Raw genomic sequence first — 26,403 nt, 5'->3', positions numbered from 1 at the left:
ATTTCAGATAAATCCAGAGGCTGGGGGAAAACTGCATAAGCATAAAACTTTATATGTGACTAAATTATATCCTGCAAAATCTCCCCTCCCCCCCCGCATACACCTTCCCAACAAAAAAAGGAAGATTTAATGGAGTACACAGACTTAAGAACAGTCTGGAAGGGGACAACTGCCCCCGCCTTGCTTCACAGCAAATGACACCCCAGAATCTTTTTAGGATCAGGCCAGTGAAGGCCCAATACTATTGGGCCTTCACTGGCCTGATCCTAAAAGGCGTTCTGGTTAGACTGAGCCAGAAAGTGAGACCCAGATGACATAGTCACCTCCACCAGCTTTGGCTATGTCTTGACCAACACCTGGAAAGTGAGACTTGAGTTCCTGGCATCACCCCCTCTCTCGTGTCTTTTTCTTTCCTACCTTATATCTTCTTGTCTATCTTTCTCCTTTTTCCTGCTGTTTATAAAGAGTCTGGCTTAGCCAGCCAAGACAACTGCATCTTTTGCAACATTCCTGTGAGCCTATGCCCAGAGAGGCAGCTCAAAGCACAAAATGGGACAGCTCTGATGCAAGTTTGCCAGGTCTTGGAGTGTCTGATAAAACCATATACTATGCCCATGCTTCTCCACCATGACTAGAGATTGCAATTTAAAACTACAAGTGAGCACCAAATGTGTAAGCTGCATTTTCCATCTTTACTGTTCTTTTCTGTCCTGTGAACAGGCACCAGCTTCCTCCTTTCCTCAGCCCCAGACTCTGCTTCCGCTACACCCTTCTTTCAAGCTCCCACCCCACCTTTCCTCTTCCCACCCCCACTCCACCCAAAGCCCCACCCTGCCCCTTTCCACTAAGTTCTGCCCCCATCCCCAAGCACAACCCATCTCCACTCCTCTCCCTCCCCCCAGCACCTCCTGCACACTGCTGACTGCGGAGAGTGGGAGGCACTGGAAGGAGGAGAAGGAATTGATTGGAGGGGCTGCTGGTGGGCAGGAGGTGTTGGGGGCCTGGGGAGGAGCTGGCAGCCTGTGGATGCTGGGCATCCACTAATTTTTTCTTCTGAGTGCTCCAACCCTGGAGCAGCCATGGAGTTGGTGATTATACACCCCTGCTTTGTGTGCACTTGTCTTCAAGGAAGCAGGATCAAACTTAACCACAGCTCCAGCCTCTCTCAAGTAACATTTTCTCTTTTCCTTCCTGAAAGGAGAATTATTACCATCTTAAGCCCCCTTGAATATACTGTCAAATAGGGGTTTGCTTATATACACTCTACATCTAAAGGGAAAAGCAATAAAGTATATTGTTAAGATGAAAGCCTTACTTAATATTTAACACTTAAAATGTGCTTGCTGTCTGGTTCTTTTTCTGTAAGCATAATGAGATAAAAAAATTTAGTGAGTCATTCACCAGGGAACTAAGCAGGCCAAGATTCCCTGTTTTCTAAACCCTGAACCTTGTTTAACTGATTAGTGCTGTAGTGACAGTGACTCTTTGGATCTATTTACTCCACCAAAATTAACTCAAGAGTGGCAGCCTCTGTATATGCTGCTATTGACCCCAATACCCCTACAGAATTGGGATAACCTCTCCTTTACCATGGTCCTGGCTAGGCTCCATCACTGATTCTACAGTCAACTCTTGTCTTAACTCCCTCTGCAAATGTATGCACCACTTCTGGAGATGTTAATTATTCCCCCAGTCAGTAGAAGGCTACCTCTCCACTACAATAGACAGTTAACTTAAGCTAACTGAATAACATAGCTGGAGTCAATGTACATTAAGCTGAGTTACCGCGGGCTCTACACTGGGAAGGGGTGATGGGAGAAACTCTGCTGTTGACTTCCCTTACTCTTCTCATCTGCAGTAGAGTAACAGGATTGATGGGAGAGCAGTCTGTGGTCAATTTGGTGGGCTTTAACTAAACCCACTAAATTGACCGCCAGTGGGTCAATCTCAGAGAACTGATCCAGGCTTTAGTGTAGTTTCAAAGATGTTGGGGCATGATATGGGGAATAAGGTTCTACTCCAGCTCTTGAGTTGTGTATCCAGCAATGGGCTACCAGGGGCTACATTTGCATGGAATAAGCACCCACCTCCTTGGGTAACGGGGCTGGGTAGAAAGAACCATTAGAATAGTAGCATTGTGATATGGAGGTAGAACAAGAGCTGGCTTTGTAGTAAAAATCTGATTGTTCTCACTGACATTGCATAATATTTGAAAAGACAAAAGCAAATATAGAACTACTATGTTATATTGCACTAATATTTAGAACACACATAGCACTTCACATTCACTATTTTTACAAAACTGGGAAAAAGCATTGTTCCCTGTTTTACAGATGGGGAATTCAGGGCACAGTGAGAGTGAGGAGTGTACTCACAGAATTAAGTGATGACACAATCAGGACTTGAACTCAGCTCTCCTAGTTAGAATCCATTTCACTGGCCCGCTCTGGCATACTTGGCTAAAGGCCAATGGAATGCATTTTAACAAAATATTATGTATATTGCTCACTACCAAGTTCTCCGTTTTTTGTTGTTCCACTTCCATATCCTTTGGAGGTGGGGGAGGACATCCAGGACTAATCATTGAACCTCATACTGGTATGGACATAACTTTCCAAGGGCAGACCTGAAACTTCAGCTCAGCACACTTTTACTTAGAACATAAAGCGCTACTGAAGACGTCACTACTAAGTTAACACAACCTTAAAATGTAAATCCCTTAAACCAGCGTTTCCCAAACTATGGGCCGCGGCCCTCACATGGCTGCCGGTAGGGGAGCAGAGCGGGGCGGGCTGGGAGGAGGTGGTGGTGGCGGCGGCGGCGGCGGCGGGAGGAGGGGGGAGGGAGAACCGGCTGCCGGGAAGAAGGGTTGGAGGTAGCGGCGCTGTCCCGTGCAGATCCGGGTGGGCGGGAGGCAGAGGCAGGGTTGGGGGTAGCGGCGCTGTCCCGTGCAGATCCGGGTGGGCGGGAGGCAGAGGCAGGGTTGGGGGTAGCGGCGCTGTCCCGTGCAGATCCGGGTGGGCGGGAGGCAGAAGCAGGGTTGGAGGCAGCGGCGCTGTCCCGTGCAGATCCGGGTGGGCGGGCGGCAGAGGCAGGGTTGGGGGTAGCGGCGCTGTCCCGTGCAGATCCGGGTGGGCGGGCGGCAGAGGCAGGGTTGGGGGTAGCGGCGCTGTCCCGTGCAGATCCGGGTGGGCGGGAGGCAGAAGCAGGGTTGGAGGCAGCGGCGCTGTCCCGTGCAGATCCGGGTGGGCGGGCGGCAGAGGCAGGGTTGGGGGTAGCGGCGCTGTCCCGTGCAGATCCGGGTGGGCGGGAGGCAGAAGCAGGGTTGGGGGTAGCGGCGCTGTCCCGTGCAGATCCGGGTGGGCGGGCGGCAGAGGCAGGGTTGGGGGTAGCGGCGCTGTCCCGTGCAGATCCGGGTGGTGGCCGGCAGAAGCAGGGTTGGAGGCAGCGGGTCTGTCCCGTGGAGATGCGGGGAAAAAGGGCGAGCGGGCGGCGGAAGCAGGGTTGGGGGTAGCGGGACTGTCCTGCGGGGATGGGGGCGGCTGGCGGGGCAGGGAAGCAGGGTTGGGGGCAGCGGGACTGTCCTGCGGAGATGGGGGGGCAGGCGGGGCAGGGAAGCAGGGTTGGGGGTAGCGGGGCTGTCCCGCGGAGATGGGGGGGCAGGCGGGGCAGGGAAGCAGGGTTGGGGGCAGCGGGACTGTCCTGCGGAGATGGGGGGGCAGGCGGGGCAGGGAAGCAGGGTTGGGGGTAGCGGGGCTGTCCTGCGGAGATGGGGGGGCAGGCGGGGCAGGGAAGCAGGGTTGGGGGCAGCGGGACTGTCCTGCGGAGATGGGGGGGCAGGCGGGGCAGGGAAGCAGGGTTGGGGGTAGCGGGGCTGTCCTGCGGAGATGGGGGGGCAGGCGGGGCAGGGAAGCAGGGTTGGGGGCAGCGGGACTGTCCTGCGGAGATGGGGGGCAGGCGGGGCAGGGAAGCAGGGTTGGGGGTAGCGGGGCTGTCCCGCGGAGATGGGGGCCGCTGGCGGGGCAGGGAAGCAGGGTTGGGGGTAGCGGGGCTGTCCCGCGGAGATGGGGGCGGCTGGCGGGGCAGGAAAGCAGGGTTGGGGGTAGCGGGGCTGTCCCGCGGAGATGGGGGCCGCTGGCGGGGCAGGGAAGCAGGGTTGGGGGTAGCGGGGCTGTCCCGCGGAGATGGGGGGGCAGGCGGGGCAGGGAAGCAGGGTTGGGGGTAGCGGGGCTGTCCCGCGGAGATGGGGGGCAGGCGGGGCAGGGAAGCAGGGTTGGGGGTAGCGGGGCTGTCCCGCGGAGATGGGGGCGGCTGGCGGGGCAGGGAAGCAGGGTTGGGGGTAGCGGGGCTGTCCCGCGGAGATGGGGGGGCAGGCGGGCAGGTGACGGAAGCAGGGTTGGGGGCAGCGGGGTTGTTCAGCAGAAATCGGGGAGGGCAGGCGGCGGAACCAGGGCTGGACGGGGCGCGGAGGGGCTGTCCAGGGGAGAACAGGAGGAAGAGGACGGGAGAACCAGCTGCGGGAAGCAGGGCTGGACGGGGGCAGCTGGGCTTGTTGGGGGGGTTGTTGGGGGAGCAGGGCTGACGGGGGAGATTGGTGGGAGGCGGGGGGGGGGGGGGGACCTTTCCACCGGTGGAAGCAGGGCTGGACGGGGGCAGCTAGTCTTGACTGGGAGATGGGAGGAGAAGGGGGAGGGGGCAGGACTGACCTGGGCACATGCAGACCCTACAGACCCTGGCAGAGGAGTGAGTCTGCCTGGGGGTTCCATTTTATCCCCTCCCCCCACATACCTGCCCTCCAGTAGTTGCGAACTGCCTGGCTGGTAGACACACTCAGGCAGCATGAGAACATCGACCAGCCAGGCAGTTCCCAGCTAAGTGCTGATACACCTAATTATAATAAAACATACCTAATTAGAAAATACCAGGCATTTTATATGTTTGGTAATTTCTCAATTTGTTTCTGAGACAAAATCCTCAAATACCAGATTGTCCGGTACAAAACCAGACACCTGGCAACCCTACCCTTCCTTGCACCCTCCCTCCTAGCCCCAATCTGCTCCTGCTCCTGCCTCCTGCAGTGCCCATGTGGCACCCGGTCCCCCAAACCCTGGCCTGGGCTGGACAGAGGATGAAGCTGGTGAAACACTGAAAATTTATTCATTTTTCATTCTTTTTTTTACGTGTGTTTATATTTTTGGGCTGCAAAAAACAGTACTAAAAAAACCAGGTTCCAACTAAAGTAAAAAGTTTGGGAAACCCTGATTTAGCCAGCTTTCTATCCATCTTACAGTCCATTTATCCACTCCATATTCCCTTAACTTGCTGGCAAGAATATTGTGAGTGACTGTATCAAAAGCTTTGCTAATGCTGGCACTGGGGGCTTTGGGTGGACCAGAAACAACTTATTTGAATATTCATCATTTGCTTAATGAATATGCAAATATGCAAATGAATGTTATTGGTCCTCCAAAAGCTCGTGAATGGATTTACTGGTCCCCGTGCCAAAAAGTTTGGGAACCCCTGCCTTAAACAGTAGAAAGGCCTAAATCCATTGACACAGCTAGCAAATTTCAGGCCCTCCAAAACTGCTATGTTTCATGCTGTTGTATGAGCAGAGGAAATGAAGGTTTTCCACATATGAAGACCCAACTTCACTGTAAAATTACAAATATAAAATCACTTGCAAGACTCTCTAATTCTTATATCACACTTCCCATTTTCAAACATTGTTTAGATCCATGGTGTTCAACTAGTTCTAAAGCAGAAGCCACTATAAAAGCTACTGCTATAGTGAACTAGCCACATTCAACTGGCCAAATAGACACACTCAACTGGCCAAATAGTCACATATGACTAGTGGCTAGCATGTTGGACACCACATATATAGATATTAACCATCCTCCGTGAGGATGGTGATGAGCATTACTATTTAGATGGGGAAACTCTAGGTCTACACTACAGCTTTTTCCGATTTTTTTTCGGAAGAGGCTTTTCCGAAATTTGTCCCATCTATACTGGGCCAAATTTTGGAAAATCCCCTTCTTTTGTAAGATCCCTTCTTCCTCATGGAATGAGGAAGAGAGGGCTTCTGAAAGAGTGCGTTTTCACTTCCACAAAAAAAAAAAAAACAGAAGAACAAATGCGTTCCCTGGACATGACAGAGTTTTTCCAGGATACCTCCGGTATCCTGGAAAAATCCTGCAGTGTAGACGTACCCTCAGGGACTCACTCTGGACTCCATATTAAGCCAGAAAAAAAGTAAACTCTTATGGTGCCAAGTATCACACTGATGCACATGGCCTAAAAATGTGGAGCAGAAAGACACTTGCAAGAAGCACAGGTTCAAATCACACAAGGGTCAATTTAGTCTCTTGTTTTTCTGAGTCATCATGGATAAAGGTCCAGTCCTAAAAATCTTTAAGCTGTGTCTAGACTGGTCAGTTTTTCTGAAAAATCAGCTGCTTTTTCAGAAAAACTTGCCAGCTGTCTACACTGGCTGCTTGAATTTCCGCAAAAACACTGACTTCCTACTGTAAGAAATTAGTGCTTCTTGCGCAAAAGGGCCAGAGTAGACAGCTCAGATTTGTTTTCCGCAAAAAAGCCCCGATCGCGAAAACTGCTTTTGCAGAAAAGCATCCGTGCCAATCTAGATGCTCTTTTCTGAAAATGCTTTTAATGGAAAACTTTTCCGTTAAAAACATTTCCAGAAAATCATGCCAGTCTAGACGTAGCCTTATTGTTTAGCCCAGACCTGAAGAAGAGCTTGGTGGAACTTGAAAGTTTGTCTCTTTCACAAACAGAAGTTGGTTCAAAAAACAATATTTCCTGACTGACCTGGTCTCCCTCATTTATTCAGGGGAGTAATCCTTTTGAAATCAGTGGGAGTAGTCACATGGGTGAGGGTATGCAGGGTCAGACCCAAATCAGAGAACCTGGCAGCTTTACTGTGTGTGATGTTTTCTTCGGAGACTTTGAAAACTGAGATCCTATCTGCTTTGCACAAACAGTAAAGATCTTGTATCTCACTTTCCAAGAATGGGTGGGATGTCCTCTACCATAGCCAACTTCCACCTCTCTCACTAGGCACCAGATGCTTTATTGCATTTCAGTGCTGATTGATTAAGAAATTTTATAAATAGTAAAGCTCTTGGGGATAAATACAGCTCTACAAATGTAAAACATAAGAAAATAAGCCCACTGTTTTCCTATTTTCATTTTAAACACAAGAATTTATTTATAGCTGTTTTTAATTAAAGTCAATTTAAATCTTCAGCTGTTAATTAAAACCCCGACTCACAGATTTTAGAGGAGGCAGGGATATCGCAGATTTGAACAGTCTAAAATACAGTAATAAGATTCCTGGTTCTCTTTTTTAATACAGGTTGAACCTCCCAAATCCAGGACTTTCTGGGCAGGCAATATCCATGGTCCAGCAGGGCCACAAATGTTGCTGGACCAAAGAGCCTCAGAGGCCGGAGCAACCCAGGGACTGGGGAACTCCAGCTGGGCCAAGCAGCATCTGGGGAGCCTTCCCCACTCTGGCCAGGGACCCCACAGCATCAACAGGACCAGACAGTGGCTGGAGAGCCCCCAGCATCAGTGTGGCCAGGCAATGGCCAAAGAGCCCCCCCCAACGTCAGCAGGGCCAGAGGATGGCTGTGGAACCCCTAGCATCAGTGGGGTCATGGAGTAGCCAGGGAGTCCGGGTCCCAGCCAGGGAACCCTTGACTGCTGTGGGGGCTGCTGGCAGCTGGGTTGCTCCAGCCAGGAACCCCGGGAAATGCTTGGTGGCAACGGGGCCAGGAAACCCCTTGGCTGAAGTGGGGCTGATGGAGATGCCCATCCCTGGCTGGGGAACCAACAGAATCCCCATCAGCAGTGGAGCTGCCCCTAGCAGGGATGAGATGTCTGGGTGGTCCCGGCTAGGGAAATCCCAGTGGTAGCAGGGCTGCCAGCAGCTAGGTAGCCCCAGCAGGAGCCCTGGGGAACACCCTGTAGCAGTGGGACTAGCAGCAGCCAAGCAGTCCCCACCAGGAGACCTTGGGGCAGCAGGCAGGCAGCTGAATGGGGAGCTGTGCTGGGCCAGCGTTAGCGGGGCCAGCGGCAGGGCAGGGAGACCCAAAGAGAGGAGCCCAGCAGGGGCAGTCCACAGTGGAGCCTGACCTCCCTTAGTCCGGCAAACTCCCTGGTCCAGGACAGCTCAGGTCCCAAGGATGCCAGACCAGGGAGATACAACCTGTATCTCTTTATCCATTGTTGTGACAGCATAGTTCTTGAAATATTATTTAATATTTCAGTATATTGAGGTTTTTAACTATTGTAGAGAAGGTACATAATGATCAGTAATTTGAAATTTACATAGTGACTTAGGACCACAAGTCCTATTGACTATCTAAGGGTATGTCTACACTACCCTCCTAATTCGAACTAGGAGGGTAATGTAGGCATACTGCACTTGCAAATGAAGCCCGGGATTTGAATTTCCCGGGCTTCATTTGCATAAGCCGGGCGCCGCCATTTTTAAATCCCGACTAGTTCGAACCCCGTGCCGCGCGGCTACACGTGGCACGGAGTAGCTAGTTCAGATTAGTCTTCCTAATCCGAACTAGCTGTACTCCTCGGACGGGGTTCGAACTAGCCAGGATTTAAAAATGGCGGCACCCGGCTTATGCAAATGAAGCCCGGGAAATTCAAATCCCGGGCTTCATTTGCAAGTGCGGTATGCCTACATTACCCCGCTAGTTCGAACTAGCGGGGTAGTGTAGACATACCCTAAGTGATTTAGGTGCTTTTCAAAGTCCCATCCCCTTACTGACGAGGACACTCACTTGTGCCAGCCAAGTCTTCTATACCTAAAGACACAGGTTTATTTTTAGCTTTAAAGTTTAAACCATCTATCATCTACTCTTTTATAATACATGAAAGCAACATGATGTTTGATTACATGTGGGGAAAACTGGTTCACAAACTTGAACTAACTTTGTGAAAGCACCTCTGCTCATGTGAGGAAGTGGTTTTGCCCACAACAGCTCATGATACTATATATATATATATATATGTTATTGTCTAAGGTGCTACAGGACTACTCGTTTTTGTGAAGGCAGTACCACTTTAAAAAAAGCATAAGCTTTGATTATTCACAAACAGAGCTGGAAAAAGGGTGGGGAAATTGTCAGTGAATATTTGTTCAGGTTTCAAAGTGAACTGAAATTGATTTTTTACCTTCCACAAATATTCAATCCCCAGTGACAATTAAAAAGACAGATGTTGGAAGGACAGTCTGATCCTTCCTGCTCAGGACAAGCACATTGTCCAGTGCATGCTGGGGAAACCTTGCCCTACTGTATCTCTTCTACAGGCAGAGGACTGGAGTCTCTCAGGTTCTCAAGACTTGATCCAAAGCCCATTGAGATTATTGCTAACGCTCCCGTTGATGTCTATGTGCTTTGGGTCGTGCCCTAAGTCTAGTACTTTACTCACATACCACGTTCAAGATAATGATTTGTAAATCCTTTTAGTGTGTAATTTTTTTAAATGCATTTTGTGTGTTTCAGAGTTTCTGACATTTCCCAGCTGATTTAGGGCTAGACTCTGCTGTCACTTAAATCATTAGCAGAGCTCCCATTGATTTTAATACTGGCAGGATTTAGCCCTTAGTCAAGAAATGTCTCTTCTCCTTGTCCTGTCTACCAAAGATCTGGCTGGTTCCTCCCAGAGGGTGGAGTCTAAAAAGGGGGTGAGAGCGCTTTTCTCCCAGTGCCAGCCTGGGATATGCAGAGCACACTTCAGCTTTTGGATGGTGCAATCATTCCTATCACTTTGGGCAGCCACTGTTATTTCTTTCTCCAGGTTCTTCCAACTCAGCAGGAATTCAAAGTGAGCTAATTTACCACACTAGGGCATTTGTCTATCCCAAAAACCCTTAATGCTTTTCTAATCATAAGACTTTTAATCTTCTATGAGGTGTTTTGCATGAGTCCTGGTGATCAGAATTATTTTACAATACAGCTTTTGGAGAAAATGGCTGTAAACATCCCTGGTCTGGTAGCCGTGATTGTGTTCTATGTGATAACATTGGCAACTGGGATTTGGGCTGCTTGGAAAATCAAAAAGGAAGAGAAAAATGCCAACCAAAGTGAGATTGCCATAGTGGGAGGCAGAAACATGAACGTTTTTGTGGGATTATTCACCACAACCGGTGAGTTTTTTTCTTAATATTATTTCCTGATCCAGTTTATAATCTATTTTAGATCAGTCAGGGTATGTCTACACTACCCCCTAATTCGAACTAGGGGGGTAGTGTAGACATACCCTCAGAGTTTAAGTTCTGTTTTGTATTCTCCTTATATAATTAACTTAAGAAACTGTTCTCAATCTGTATTTGGTTTCAATTTTTTGCCAAGAGGAACTGTTCTTCTATGTGCCTACTTTAATTTTATTGGCATTCTTGGTAGCACACGATATCATGTAAAAAATCCTCCCTCTTTCATCTCATTATATCCTGGAGGCAATGCCCCGTAGGGATTAAGGTTGGGGACTAAGTATCATGGTTTCTGTTCTTGACTCCATCACAGACCTGCTGTGTGATCTGGGGCAAATCCCTTCACCCATTTATGTCTTACTTTCCTGACCTGGGGAATGGGAACAATATCTTAGCTATCTTTGTGAAGTGTTTTGAGATCTTCACAAGAAAGCTGCAATGTGAATGAGTGTTACTATTCGTATAGTAACAAATGTCTGTTTGCCACTGAAACACACCTGCTTCCCCAACCCAAACTGTTGAACATGCTACTCAGTTCTCACACATAAGGCAGGGGACTGGACTTGATAACCTCTTGAGCTCCCTTCCAGTTCTAGTACTCTGATTCTATGGGGTAGCCATGTTAGTCTGAATTTGCAAAAGCGGTGAGGAGTCCTGTGGCACCTTATAGACTAAACGAAGTGTTGGAGCATAAGCTTTCATCGGCAAAGACCCACTTCGTCAGATGCATCTGATAAAGTAGGTCTTTGCCCACGAAAGCTTATGCTCCACCACTTTGGTTAGTCTATAAAGTGCCACAGGACTCCTCGCCACTTTTGTATGATTCTATGATGTCAACCAGACACTAGAAAAGCCACTTGACTGCACCTCCAGAGTTGGCCAGGATGGAGACATACTTAGTCATTTACATTCTGAAAGCACCTCAATCCTTTCCTCCTCACTAATCCTCCGACTGGTCCCATACTGGTTAAATAAGAGCAGCGCCATATCAGTGACCAACATACATTTCTTACCAAAGAATCTTCCTAATAGTTTAATAGTTCCTAAGTGCCTTGTTGACTAGTGATAGACTTGAGAGCTTTGCTGAACTGAGTGATATTCACTCAGCAGCTCTGAAAACCAGTCAGCCTATTTGGGTGCCTAGAATTAGTGGCCCACATTTTGAAAATTCATTCTGTGACATTATTGCCTTGAAGTTTTTCTACCTTTGCTTTTGTCTCATACACTCTCTCCTCTGGCAAGCAATATTATGAGGGCTCTAAAACAAAGGAAAACCATATGATTTCTTCTTTTTTTTCAATTTCCTCCTATTTTTTCCCCCAGCAACTTGGGTTGGAGGTGGCTACATCAACGGGACTTCTGAGATCGTGTACCTCCCTACACGAGGGCTGGCCTGGGTCCTGGCTCCAGTAGGATACGTTCTCGCTTTTATCATTGGTAAAGACAATAATTTGATTCTTAAACATTTTAATTTCTTAGCAGTTTTTAAAACGGGCAAATGTAGCCTTCTTGTGCAGATACCAAGGTAACAGAAGTCTAACTCAACCAGTGGCATAGAAGTGGTTCTGAAAGTTGGCAAAAGCTGGTAGAGACTGGCACTGACTGGATTGTTCACATTAAAATAATTCTGATCTTCGAAGGAGCCTTCGAGGATCCTGGTAAACTCATAGTTTGGCTTAATGACAACCTGAAAGATTTTAGAAATGGGAGAATATTATTGTTGTTTAAATCACCAACATGTACTGTGATTGGTTAATTTTAATATAATAAGGTTGCTCCCCCTTCTTGGACACTGTTTATTTAGGGCGCTGGTCGGGGTGAATTTTATACCATCATGGTTGCCTCTTCCATCATTTCCTGGGGTTACCCGCAAACTATAGGGGCACCCAGCTTTATTCTGTTCCTAGAGCTCCAGGCATAACCTCATTAATTAAGACCTACACTCTTATCCATTCATGGGCTCAAGATGTAACCTAACACTCTGAAGGTTTGCAGGGTCTTTTCCCAGTCATATCCTTACCCTCTATTTCAGGCATGTCCAAAGTCCGGCCCGCGGGCCAATTGCGGCCCGTATTCCGGTTTAATACGGCCCCACAGGTAATTTGGCAATATCTATCTTTTATGGCCCCCAACGAATCCTTATGTATTGAGATGAATACATTGTAAAATCTCAGTTAGTCAGTTGGTCTAAATCAGTTATAACTATATTTGGACACAACATGTATACTTGGTGTTATGTTTCTGTTCATATTTTTTGAACTTAAAAGTTGACGGACAACCTTTATTACCAATAATATGTAATGTACTTTACAATGTTCCTGACATATATTTCAGCTTCCTGGATTTTTTTTTCATTTGGCCTTCAGATATGAAAGGCAGAGTGATTTAACACCTGTTTAGATTTGTCATCCATGTGATGAAATGAAAAGTATGCCGTTTGCAATAAACTTTGCATAAAATAGTTAATTTGCATTTAATTTTAATGGTTCAAAGAATGTCAGGCAAAATGGTCGGCCCACACGCATGTTCACTACATCAAATCTGGCCCCCTTTGAAAAAAGTTTGGACACCCCTGCTCTATTTATTAACAATCACCAAAACAGAATGCACATACTAAGCATCCAGTGCTCACCACTCTCGATGAGGCAGATGAGTTTTTCTTGCTGGCCAGTCAAGATCAAGTCATAAGGGAACTCCAGCCTCTATACAATATGATTGGCAGGGTTTGAGGGGGCTGCTCAGAGCTTGGGCTGTGCCCTGGAGTTGGTTCCAAAGAACTTCCTTTTGGACCTGTTTATTGAGTGAAACTTGAGGCCTGCTTAGTTGTACCTTAACCAATCATTTTACTGAAGTATTACAAAATAATTCTTTGACCAATCCTAACATATTGTGAAACAATTCTTTACCCAATCATGACTCACCACTTTAGCTAATTTACACCTTGCAAAATTACTTATGGGGCAGACAGAAACCATGCAGATAAATAACAGGAGCATGGACTATATAGGCAAAGCAATAGAGATTTCACAACCATAACTGTTAAGTGATTCTTTGCCACATGGAATACTATTAAACAGTTTTCTTTAAATATCTTAACTGTTTCTTTATCTGGTGATAACAGGTACTATTAGGACAGGGTCTCACTCTCAAAAGCCCAATATGACATTATGTTAATGTAATTTAGAAGGAACATGAGGATGTGACGTTCTCTTCCTGGCTTGTGGCAGCTATTCTCCTGTTAGGGCTGCAAAAAAAAAAACCCCCCTCAGATCTTACTCTGGGGCCTCGGGATCTACCCTGATACATTGGGATATGTCTACACTACCCTCCTAATTCGAGGCGTAACGGTAGTTACTAGGAAGCCTAGTTCGAATTACCTAGTTCGTGCCCCGTGTAGCCACGCGGCACAGGGTTCGAACGAGCGGGGATTTAAAAATGGCGGAGCCCCGCTTATGCAAATGAAGCCCGGGAAATTCAAATCCCGGGCTTCATTTGCAATTGCGGTATGCCTACATTACCCTCCTATTTCAAATTAGGAGGGTAGTGTAGACATACCCTTGGGCTGTCATCCTGATCCTAAAAGGAAGCCAGAGGAGACATGACCAGAGAAAAAACTAGATGAAATTACCACCTCTACCAGCTTTGTCTAAATCCAGAACAAACTGGGTTTTGAGATCTGTGTTCCTGCTATTGTCCACCTTCTTCATATATTATTTGCCCTCTCTATCTTGTCTCTTCTCTGGACTATCTTTCTCATTCTACCATCAGTTGAATAAGAGTCTGGCTTAGCCAGCCAAAACAGCTCTACCCACTGATGTGTGCCTGTAACCAGAGAAGTACCTAACACAATGGTCTTAGTCTGCCTGATGTAGGTGTAAGTGTGCCTGGTCTCAAGGTGACAGATAAGACCATGTGTTGGAGCGGTGTTAATCTAGAAGGGAAGTTTCTTTGTTATTCTTGTCTCTCTCCTTTTGTGTGAGTTTATCTGGTACATGGTATGTATCTTTCGGTGTTGTAGCTGCTTTTCCTTCTTTATCTATGTTTTTAATAAAAGATTGAAAGATGGTGCTTTGGTGTGGTCCTTTCCAGGGGCCCACCACCTAACCATATCCATTCCAGTTCCTTCCTTTAATGCACTAAACATTAAAAAGGCCGTAGATCAGTTTTTAAACTAAGAGATGGGGGAAAGCTGATTGATGTGGAGATGCACGTAAATCGGATGGAGACTTCTCTTAGAGAAGAATCCATTGATAGAGATTCTCTAAGCTGTTGTCAGAAAGAGAGGAGGGGAGAGGACAAACCATGGGCCAGAGCAGACAAACAACTGCATATAAAGGAATCCAATGCATCAGGGAAGAGCAGACAAATAAGCAGTGGCAAATTTTTAACGTGCTTCTACGCAAATGCTAGGAGTCTGACTAATAAGATAGGTGAACTAGAGTACCTCGTATTAAAGGAGGAGATTGACATAATAGGCATGTCTGTGGGACACAATCATACTGGGATATAAAATATATTGAAAGGATAGAGCAGGCCAGATGGGTAGTGGAGTGGCACTGTATGTGAAAGATAATGTAGAATCAAATGTAATAAAAATATTAAATGAATCAACATGTTCCATAGAATCTCTATGGATAGTAATTCCATGCTCCAATAATAAGAAATTAGTAGTAGGGATATATTACCGACCACCTGACCAAGACAGCAATACTGACATTGAAATGCTGAGGGAGATTAGAGATGCTACCAAAATAAAGAACTCTATAATAATGGGGGATTTTAATTATCCCCATATTGACTGGGTACATGTCACCTCAGGAAGAGAAGCAGAGATAAAATTTCTCAATGGCTTAAATGACTGCTTCTTGGAGCAGCTGGTGCAGGAACCCACAAGGGGAGAGGCAATTCTCGATTTAGTCCTGAGTGGAGCGCAGGATCAGGTCCAGGAGATAACCATTACAGGTCCGCTTGGGAATAGTGATCATAATATAATAACATTCAACATTCCTGTGGTGGGAAGAACACCTCAGCAGTCCAGCACTCTGGCATTTAATTTCAAAAAGGGGAATTACACAAAAATGAGGAGGTTAGTTAAACAGAAATTAAAAGGCACAATGACTAGAGCCAAATCCCTGCAAGCTGCATGGAAACTTTTTAAAGACACCATAATAGAGGCCCAACTTAAATGTATACCCCAAATTAAAAAACATAGCAAGAGACCTAAAAAAGAGTCACCGTGGCTTAACCACTATGTAAAAGAAGCATGAGGGACAAAAAGTCATCTTTTAAGAAGTGGAAGTCCAATCCTAGTAAGATAAATAGTAAGGAACATAAACACTGTCAAATCAAGTGTAAAAATCTAATAAGAAAAGCAAAAAAAGATTTTGAGGAACAGCTAGCCAAAAACTCAAAAAGCAATAACAAAATGTTTTTTAAGTACATTAGAAGCAGGAAGCCTGCTAAAAAACCTGTGGGTCCCCTAGACGATCGAGATATAAAAAGAGCAATCAAGGACGATAAAGCCATTGCAGATAAACTAAATGATTTCTTTGCTTCAGTCTTCACGGTTGAGGACTTTCGGGAGATTCCCAAATCTGCACCGTCCTTTGTGGGTGATGAATCTGAGGAACTGTACCAGATTGAAGTGTCATTAGAGGACGTTTTGGAACAAATAGAAAAACTTAATGTTAACAAATCTCCGGGACCGGATGCCATTCATCCAAGGGTTCTAAAAGAACTCAAATGGGAAATTGCTGAACTCTTATCTGTGGTTTGTAACCTATCCTTTAAATCGGCTTCCGTACCTAATGACTGGAAGGTAGCCAATGTGACACTAATATTTAAAAAGGGCTCTAGAGGCGATCCTGGCAATTACAGACCGGTAAGTCTAACATCAGTACTGGGCAAATGAGTCAAAACAATAATAAAGAATAAAATTGAGAGGCACGTAGAAGAACATAATTTGTTGGACAAAAGTCAACATGGTTTCTGTAAAGAGAAATCATGTCTTGCTAATCTATTAGAGTTCTTTGAAGGGGTTAACAAACATGCAGACAAGGGGGATCCAGTAGATATAGTATACTTAGATTTTCAGAAAGCCTTTGACAAGGTCCCTCACCAAAGGCTCTTGTGTAAATTACATGGCCATGGGATAAGAGGGAAGGTCCTTTCTTGGATCAAGAACTGGTTAAAAGACAGGAATCAAAAGGTAGGAATAAATGGTAAATTTTTAGAATGGAGAGGGGTAACTAGTGGTGTCCCCCAAAGGTCAGTCCTGGGACCAATCCTTTTCAACTTATTCATAAATGATCTGGAGAAAGGGGTAAGCAGTGAGGTGGTAAAGTTTGCAGATGATATCAAACTGTTTAGGATAGTCAAGACAGAAGCAGACTGTGAGGTACTCCGAAAAGATCTCACCAAACTAAGTGATAGGGCAACAAAATGGCAAATGAAATTTAATGTGGATAAGTATAAAGTAATGCACATCGGGAAAAATAACCCCAACTATACATACAGTATGATGGAGGCTAATTTGGCTACGACAAATCAGGAAAGAGATCTTGGAGTTATTGTGGATACTTCTCTGAAAACTTCCACACACTGTGCAGTGGCGGTCAAAAAGGCAAATAGGGTGCTAGGAATTATTAAGAAAGGGATAGAAAATAAGACACAGAATATCTTACTGCTCCTGTATAAAACTATGGTACGCCCACATCTTGAATACTGTGTACAGATGTGGTCTCCTCACTTCAAAAAAGATATTTTGGCCTTGGAAAGGGTATGAAGAGAGTTTAAAGTGACTGGGACTTTTCAGTTTAGAAAAGAGGAGACTGAGGGGGGATATGATAGAGGTCTATAAAATCATGAGTGGTGTGGAGAGGGCGGATAAAGAAAAGTTATTTATTAGTTCCCATAATAGAAGAACTAGAGGACACCAAATGAAATTAATGGGTAGCAGGTTTAAAACTAATAAAAGAAAGTTCTTCTTCACACAGCGTGTAGTCAACCTGTGGATCTCCTTGCCAGAGGAGGCTGTGAAGGCTAGGACTATAACAGAGTTTAAAGAGAAGCTAGATAATTTCATGGAGGTTAGGTCCATAAAAGGCTATTAGCCAGGGGATAGAAATGGTGTCCCTGGCCTCTGTTTGTCAGAGGCTGGAGAGGGATGGCAGGAGACAAATCGCTTTATCATTGTCTTCGGTCCACCCTCTCTGGGGCACCTGTTGCTGGCCACTGTTGGCAGACAGGCTACTGGGCTAGATTGACCTTTGGTCTGACCCAGTATGGCCGTTCTTATGTTCCATGGGTGTCTCAGCCAAAGACAGAGGCATGAAGGGGGGCCATAGCAGTCCCTTTGCTGCTGCACAGCTGCCACTCAGGGCAGGAAGGAGCAATTTTCTCTCACCTAAAGCACACACAGAAAGGCTGTGTGGGAGGAGCACTTTCAAACAGCTGGGCCCAGACCCATTGGTAGTGTCATGCCCATGCCTGACCCTCCTGTCCCTTCTTTCCATAGTCTATGGGCTGGCCTGAGCATCCTGGAGGACAACTCCAAAGCTGAAACCCTCAAAGTGGGAGTTACCACTCTGAAGAAGCCTTGAGGAATTCAGTCTCTAGTGGCCTTTTCGACCTCTAGAAAACTCTCCATTAACCATACCCTGTTGACATCCCCACTCTGCTCCAGGCCCCACCCCTAATTCACCCTTTCCCTTCGCCTCTACCCCACCTCTTCCCACCCCTGTTCTGCTCCTGCCACACCCCAATTCCATCTCTTCTCTCAAGCCCTCCCATCCACCTCTTCCTGAGCCTGCTCCACACCCCCATTACACCCCTTTCTCCAAGCCCCTGTCCCTCCTCCTATACCAAGTGCACCCCTTTCCCTCTCCTCCTCCTCCCTCCTGGAGCATCCTGAATGCTGCACTGGGAGGGAGGGCTAGGAAATTATTTGCAGGGATGCCAGAGGGCGAGAGGTGCTAGAGGGAGAGAGGACCTTGATGGGTGTTGAGCACCTGCTAATTTATCCTGTGGGTGCTCCAATCCTGGAGCACCCACAGGTAGGTGTCCATGTTCAAAGATAATTTAAAAGACCTCAGAGTCATTGCCTGGTCCATTTTATTTTGCTTCATGGGTAGTAGGGAGTGGACTCACTATGGTAGCATGCGGCTCTGTAGGGACTCCTGAGGAGCAAAGGGTTGGCACAATCCATTGTGCACCTCCCTGTGGAACTCCTGCTGCTGGTTCATCATCTTCCTCAGCAGCAGTTGCCATTGCATCATGTGAACTTGCTCTCAGGTGATCCATTGCTGCTGGAACTGCTGTTGCTGAGTCACTTGCTGCTGCTGCAGCTCCACTAGACACTTACCCCACTGCTCAGGCTCCATCTTGCTCAGAGTTGTTGAGCTCTATCTCCCTCTGTGTTCCCCCTCCTTCCCTGGGAATCAGGCATAAACTGTCTGCATTCTCCACCATTTGCGGTGGGTGGTAGTCTCTTGAGTCCCCATGGTTTGGATTTCTTCCATGACTAATATTCACATATATCCTCTTAGTACCATTATGGACGATCTAAAAAATTCTGGATTGGAGTCAACTTTAAGCTCTTGTCATGTTCGGTTTCTATGTGTGCACACACACATTCAAACACACACACACACACACACCAATGACTTTCTGAGCTTCTAAACTAGTCTTTCATAGAATCATAGAATCATAGAATAATAGGACTGGAAGGGACCTCGAGAGGTCATCGAGTCCAGCCCCCCGCCCTCAAGGCAGGATCAAGCTCCGTCTACACCATCCCTGACAGATGTCTATCTAACCTGTTCTTAAATATCTCCAGAGAGGGAGATTCCACCACCTCCCTTGGCAATTTATTCCAATATTTGACCACCCTGACAGTTAGGAATTTTTTCCTAATGTCCAATCTAAACCTCCCCTGCTGCACTTTAAGCCCATTACTCCTTGTCCTGTCCTCAGAAACCAAGAGGAACAAATTTTCGCCTTCCTCCTTGTGACACCCTTTTAGATATTTGAAAACCGCTATCATGTCCCCCCTTAATCTTCTTTTTTCCAAACTAAACAAGCCCAGTTCATGAAGCCTGGCTTCATAGGTCATGTTCTCTAGACCTTTAATCATTCTTGTCGCTCTTCTCTGTACCCTTTCCAATTTCTCCACATCTTTCTTGAAATGTGGCGCCCAGAACTGGACACAGTACTCCAGCTGAGGCCTAACTAGTGCAGAGTAGAGCGGCAGAATGACTTCACGAGTTTTGCTTACAACACACCTGTTGATACAACCTAGAATCATATTTGCTTTTTTTGCAACAGCATCACACTGTTGACTCATATTCAACTTGTGGTCCACTATGACCCCTAGATCCCTTTCCGCCATGCTCCTTCCTAGACAGTCGCTTCCCATCTTGTATGTATGGAACTGATTGTTCCTTCCTAAGTGGAGCACTTTGCATTTCTCTTTATTAAACCTCATCCTGTTTACCTCTGACCATTTCTCTAACTTGCTAAGGTCATTTTGAATTATGTCCCTATCCTCCAAAGAAGTCGCAACCCCACCCAGTTTGGTATCATCTGCAAACTTAATAAGAGTACTCTCTATCCCAATATCTACATCATTGATGAAGATATTGAATAGTACGGGTCCCAAAACAGACCCTTGAGGAACTCCACTTGTTATCCCTTTCCAGCAGGATTTAGAACCGTTAACAACAACTCTCTGACTACGGTTATCCAGCCAATTATGCACCCACCTTATCGTGGCCCTATCTAAGTTATATTCATCTCTACTCTGAAGAAAAATCAATGTAATTATGGGCTTATAGTAAAAAAACAACAACTTGGTATAGTGCCCTATGAATGTGTTGGGGGAGGAAAGGAGAAATCATCCAATTTTGTATTAGGAAAATGTTAATGAAAGGATATAATATAATGGATTGTTCTTAGTTTCAATGCTGATGTCCTCTAGAAAGATGGAATAGTTCTGACCAGGAGATAATATATGCATAATTAAATGCATAATTAAAATGCATTAAAATAATAAAACTACCATGCAGTTTGCAGCCACCATATTGTTCACTCTGCCTGTTATATCTCTTTTCCTATCCTTTGTCTTTCTTGTCTATTCAGATTAATTATAAGCTCTTTGAGGCCAGGGCTGTATGGCATCTAGCATCTAGCACAATAGGGTCCCATCCTTTTTTTGTTCTTAGGCTGCTTAAAATAATTCACCTTGCCATTTGGTTTTTGCTAGGGGGCCTCTTCTTTGTAAAGCCAATGCGGTCCAAAAGCTATGTGACAATGATGGACCCCCTCCAAGAAACCTATGGGAACACTATGGGAACCCTTCTCTTTCTTCCAACATTGATAGGAGATGTATTTTGGTTTGCAGCTATACTTTCTGCTTTAGGTAAGTATAAATCTTATACATGCACACATTCAGAACAGACTTCGTTTTCCGCTTGCATCATGTAGCTTTTTTTAGAGTAATTAGTCTCTTGATCCTTATAGTGATTATGCAGATACACAGAGAATGCAACTATTAAGCCATAATAGGGAAATAAGCAAAAAATCTGATAATATTGTGCACAAAAGATGCAACTGTAAGGTGGATTATATGAACTACTGCTGCAGAGTATTTGGACTACTAGTGCAGAAAGAATACTGTAGTGTTTTACTTAATATAAGGGTGGGGTTAATTTTGTTCTATTGTTGGTCAGCAGTTCCCCGAGGGCCAGGGTGACATACATCTGGCTACCTTCATGTTATAACATGTTGTGGCCCCATATGACACATTCAGATGTGGCAGAATTTAAGCGTTCATATTTTTATAAAGTAGATTTGTAGCCCTCATATTTGTGAAGGAAACTTTCAATGTGACTTAGGGCAGGGCAAAATTTCCCCATCAAAACAGTTTTGTTCCCAGTGGAAAATTCAGGGTTCAATTAAACAAAAATGGTGATGGAGAGCGAGAGGAAGAGAGGTAGGGAAAAGGAGGACTGAAAAGGAAGAATGACAAAGGGTCGAAATAGCTCTGATGTTAAAGGTAGAATCCTGTCCCCCTCGGTGATGCTGAATGTGATGATAAGGTACTGAACAAATAATGACAAAAACATTTAGCTACTGCATACTTCCACCCAGTGCAACCCTGCCTTTGACATCAGTAGGAAATCGTTAGTCCAATGTGCCCCTCTCTCAGAGCATGATAATAAAGGGAAATTTGCTTTCTCCTCAAAGTGGCAGCTAGCCCAAGTGTATTACAAGCTGCTGGATTCTGAATGCTACAGCACAGGTGTGGTCCCATGAGGGAGAGAAAAGTGGGGACAAAATGACACAATGGAGAAGCAGAGAGGGGAAAGCAGAGAAACAGCCGTGCTCTTAACACAGTGACATTGGTCATTATCATTAGGAAAGAAAGGGGAAGCTGTGGCAGAAGTCTTAATAAGAAAGAGGAGCTGAGGGAGGACAAAAGAGAGACGAAGACGGAAGATGTGAGAAGGGAACAGAAAAGAAGAGTGACAGAGGGGGATACAAAGTGGACAGCTAAAGAAATGAGAAAGGAGGATTGAGGAGGAAATAGGAGAGACAGAGTGAAAGAGGTGGGAACAGGAGCATAAAGATGAGGAAGCAGATGACAGACAGAAAATGAGAGTGACCAGAGAAAGTGACAAAAAAGGAAATAGAAAAATTGAGATGTAGAAAAGTATTACCTTGGGAGATAGAAAAACGGGAACAGTTTGTTGGCATGTTTTTACCAAGAATACTTAGAAAGAGAGTTTTCAGAGACAAGCAATGAAAATAATTAAGGGCCAGGAAAAAATTACCTGTGAAGAGAGAATGAAAAGATTGTTTACCCCAAAGGGGAAGGGAATAAACAAGGACATGATAAAAGCAAACAAAATTAATGAAAGATCTAAAGAAGGTAGGTCTCATAGACTTTAAGGTAGGTTAAGAACTTCTATTCTCCCTCTCCATAATACAGGAGAAATTGAAATTTCAAGACAACAAATGAAATCCTAATAACAGGAAATACTTTTACCCCATGTGCATTTAAGCTGTGGAACTCATTATCACAAGATATCACTGAGGACCAGAGCTTAACCAGAGTTAGAAAATAATTAGATATGAATATCAAATATATCTAGCGTCATGCTCATAAAGAGATTTTTTCCAAAAAATAAACATTTTGAAAGGATAAGCCTCATACTGCAAGACATTAGTCAGCCTCCAACTGGCAGGGTTAAGGACCTTTCCATATGAGCAAGACATTCCACAATTTCAAGTTTTCTTCCATCTTCCTCTCAAGCATCTGGTATGGTATACTTTGAAGTAGGAATAAGAGATCCTCCGGAAAAGGGCTTTTTTCCGGAGGATCGGGGCCAGTGTAGATGCTCTTTTCTGGCTTTTCTAAAAGCCGGAAAAAAGCGGCGGGCATTTTTATTTCAATGCCGCGGGGGATATTTAAATCCCCCGCGGATTTCCCTATTACGACCTGTGAAATTAACATGCCCCTTTCGGAAAAGGGGCCAGTGTAGATGTAGCCAACATGTATTTGTTTGTTAGCCTCTCAGGGCATGTCTACACAGCAGGGCAAAAGTTGAATTAAGCTAAGCAATTTTAGCTACGTCAATTGCATAGCTTAAGTCAAAATAACTTAATTCAGCTTTTGGTGCTGTGCCCACTGCAGGAAGTCAAAGGAAGAACACTCTTCCTTTGACTTCCCTTACTCCTCATGAAATGAGGGCTACAGGAGTCAAAGTAAGAAGTCCTCCAACTCAACATTATTTTGAAATAAAGGCTTGTAGTGTAGATGCGCTCTTTGTTATTTCGGAATAACGCTGCTGTGCAGACATATCCTAAGGTGCCACAGGACTAATATTTGGTTTTAAAACCCACCATGTTATTTAAAATATATTTTTCAACTATATGATAATTTCTGCTCCATTATTTGCATAAAGACTCCTTGCACTGAGTTTTGGCTTGTACCGGGAGTACTGATTGCAGGGTGTGTGTGTGTGCACGTGTGTATAGGTATAAAGCTGTCTTTCTTTGCAGGGGCTACAATGAGTGTGATCTTGGATATCAGAGGCTATTTAGCAATCATCATTTCAGCATCTACTGTTGTACTCTACACTTTACTGGGAGGACTAAATTCAGTTGCCTACACTGATGTGATACAGCTGGTTTTTATGATGGTCAGCCTGGTAAGACCTATACATTTCTGTGATTTTAAAGTGAAGTGTAGACAAGGTAAAGCCTGGTTAAATAACAATGTAAGTAAAACCCTTAAAAAGTAACCTTTGCTCCACAGGACATTGCATACAGAATGTGAAACAGAGACATAAAACCAATCCCATTTTACCCACCATTCCAGTGCAGCCCTTCTAGAGCAGATGGTGGCAACTGTTTAACAGTATATGCCCACACTACACAATGGTTCGGAGAAAAAGAGAAAGCACCAGCTAAAACTGAAACTAGAGAGAGGATGAATGTAGTTCGATTGTACTAATTGCCCCACTGGGAACTGACCCAGTCACTGGGACTAACACTGCTACTATTGTGAAATTGCCATAAAATCCTTAATGACTATGATATATGGTGACAGACTTAGTTTTACATCCCGGGCAGCTCAGAAACCTTGGAATTTGCCTGGGGGGGAGGGGAAAGGAGCTAATTAATGAATTCTCAGAAAACAGCTGAATCCAAACAGAAGGTAATAGTTCAAGTTCATGCTCCTTTGAGAAAAAGCAGCTGACACACACATAGTTCACAAGATTCTGATGGCTTACATCAATGAAAATCTGGAATAATCCCATTGAAAATAAACCTACTCAGTCCAAAACAGGATTTGGCCTCATACATTTTGGGTGTAACTAAGATCAGAGTCTGACCCACATTCTCAAGCTCCAAGGATCTTTCAGTATGTCTAATTAAGACCAATACTCATGGCTACGTCTAGACTGGCATGATTTTCCGCAAATGCTTTTAACGGAAAAGTTTTCCATTAAAAGCATTTGCGGAAAAGAGCATCTAGATGGGCATGGACGCTTTACCACAAAAGCACTTTTTGCGGAAAAGCATCCGTGCAAATCTAGACGCGCTTTTCCGCAAAAAAGCCCCGATAGCCATTTTCGCGATCGGGGCTTTTTTGCGCAAAACAAATCTGAGCTGTCTACACTGGCCCTTTTGCGCAAAAGCTTTGCTCAAAAGGACTTTTGCCCGAACGGGAGCAGCATAGTATTTCCGCAAGACGCACTGATTTCAGACAGTAGGAAGTCAGTGTTCTTGCGGAAATTTGAGTGGCCAGTGTAGACAGTTGGCAAGTTTTTCCTCAAAAGCAGCTTCTTTTGGTTTACTAAAGGAATTACAAAACAGCATAAATCATACGTAAAAACCTTAATGAGGCTTTGAGCAGAGCACAGGGTAAACAATCATTCTTTTATGAGGCTGTAGTGTTATAGTTTTTAGGTTAATTCCTCAAAAGACCAAATTTTCCAAGTCTTTTCAAGATGTTTCCCCAGACCAGAATGTGCATGAGTGCCAGAAACCACTTTAAAGTCAGAATTTATTAGAAAACAATTATTCTTTCTGCAAGGCTGGAACACTGCTTTTTCTGAATGTCAGCATTAAAACAGCAACAGGTTTCTCAGGCAGTATATTGTTTAGACTCATAAATATCTCAGCACTGCCCCCTCCCTTCAAAACAACATTATACAAAAGTACAGTTTTAAAAAATAAATATATTTAATTACATTTAGGCATTAAAAAAACAAAATTCAGCAAACTCTGATGGGGGGGGACAACACATACATTGGAAAATTTAGAAATGATGTTTTCAGGTACCCAAAGTTAGGTGAACATTTAAAGAAAAGACTAAATAATCCTTGCCCCATGGTGCTTAAAAAACAATTCAATTCCATTAGAACATAGAATCATAGAACCATAGACTGGACGGGACGTCAAGAGTTCCTCTAGTTCAGTGCCCTGCACTCATGGCAGGACTAAGTATTATCTGACCATCCCTGGCAGGTGTCTATCTAACCTGCTCTTAAAAATCTCCAATGATGGAGATGCTACAACCTCCCTCGGAAATTTATTTCAGTGGTTAACCATCCTGACAGTTAGGAAGTTTTGCCTAATGTCCAACCTAAACTTCCCTTGCTGCAATTTATGCCCATTGCTTCTTGTCATATCACCAAAAGTTAGGAAGAACATTTTTTCCCCTCCTCGTTTTAACAGCCTTTTAATATTTGAAAACTGTTATCATGTCCTCTCTCAGTTTTCTCTTTTCTAGACTAAACAAACACAGTTTATTTCAATCTTTCTGCATAAGCCATATTTTCTAGACCTTTAACCATTTTTGCTGTTCTTATCTGTACTTTTTCCAATTTTCCACATCTTTCCTGAAATGTGGCACCCATAACAGGACACAATACTCCAATTGAAGCCTAATCAGTGTGGAGGAGAGTGGAAGAATTACTTCTCGTGTCACACTTACAATACTCCTGCTAATGCATCCCAGAATAATGTTTGCTTTTTTGGCAACAATGTTGACTCATATTTAGCTTGTAGTTCACTATTACCACCTCCCCCGCATCCTGATCCTTTTCTGCAGTACTCCTTCCTAGGCAGTCATTTCCAGAACCTCCCTAGGGAGGAGTGGGGACTGGAACAACCCCCCCACACACTTTCTGCCACAGGCCTTGTCCCCACCCACCCGTGCTCTTCCCTCACCCATTCTTCATTTCCCCTCTTTCCCCAAGCCCCACGCCTGCTTTGTCCCATCCCGCCTCTTTCCACGCCATTCTGTAGTGAAGCAAAGCAACCCAGCTGGGAAATGGCGGAATAGAACAGTCTGGGACTGGGTCGTTCCACTTGCGATGGCTCCTGCTGCTGCTAGTGAGTGCGGGGGTGAATCCAGCTCCTGCTTTTGGAGCCAGCCCCTCCTGGTAATCCCCCAGGCCACCTTGCCCTGTGAGCCCCCCCAAGTGCAGGGCCTGGAGCAGCTGCCCCAAACAGTCCACTGGTTTTTTCCCATTTTGTATGTGTGCAACTAATTGTTCCTTCCTACGTGGAGTATTTTGCATTTGTCCTTATTGAACATCATCGTATTTACTTAAGACCATGTCTCCAGT

At 45.0% G+C, this 26,403-nt stretch overlaps 1 protein-coding gene across 2 annotated transcripts in view; it reads left to right on the top strand.

The window, feature by feature from the left end:
• Positions 1 to 3,335: 3,335 nt before the first annotated feature.
• Positions 3,336 to 26,403, top strand: part of LOC102452024 (high-affinity choline transporter 1-like) — a 41,568-nt gene continuing 18,500 nt past the window's right edge. Inside the window, exons 1-5 of one of the 2 annotated variants that reach the window (XM_075919359.1) lie at positions 3,336 to 3,451; positions 10,009 to 10,198; positions 11,585 to 11,698; positions 20,523 to 20,678; positions 23,324 to 23,472. In XM_075919359.1, coding sequence (XP_075775474.1) covers positions 10,021 to 10,198; positions 11,585 to 11,698; positions 20,523 to 20,678; positions 23,324 to 23,472 — 597 coding nt within the window. In that variant the 5' untranslated portion in view covers positions 3,336 to 3,451; positions 10,009 to 10,020. Of the gene's footprint in view, positions 3,452 to 9,491; positions 10,199 to 11,584; positions 11,699 to 20,522; positions 20,679 to 23,323; positions 23,473 to 26,403 lie in introns of those variants that run through there. The other variant, XM_075919358.1, reaches the window with a different exon arrangement.

Source organism: Pelodiscus sinensis, chromosome 1 (genome assembly GCF_049634645.1).
Source record: "Pelodiscus sinensis isolate JC-2024 chromosome 1, ASM4963464v1, whole genome shotgun sequence".
NCBI classification, from domain to species: domain Eukaryota; kingdom Metazoa; phylum Chordata; order Testudines; family Trionychidae; genus Pelodiscus; species Pelodiscus sinensis.
Note: the sequence above shows the minus strand (reverse complement) of the source record. Positions and strands in the feature narration are given on the sequence as shown.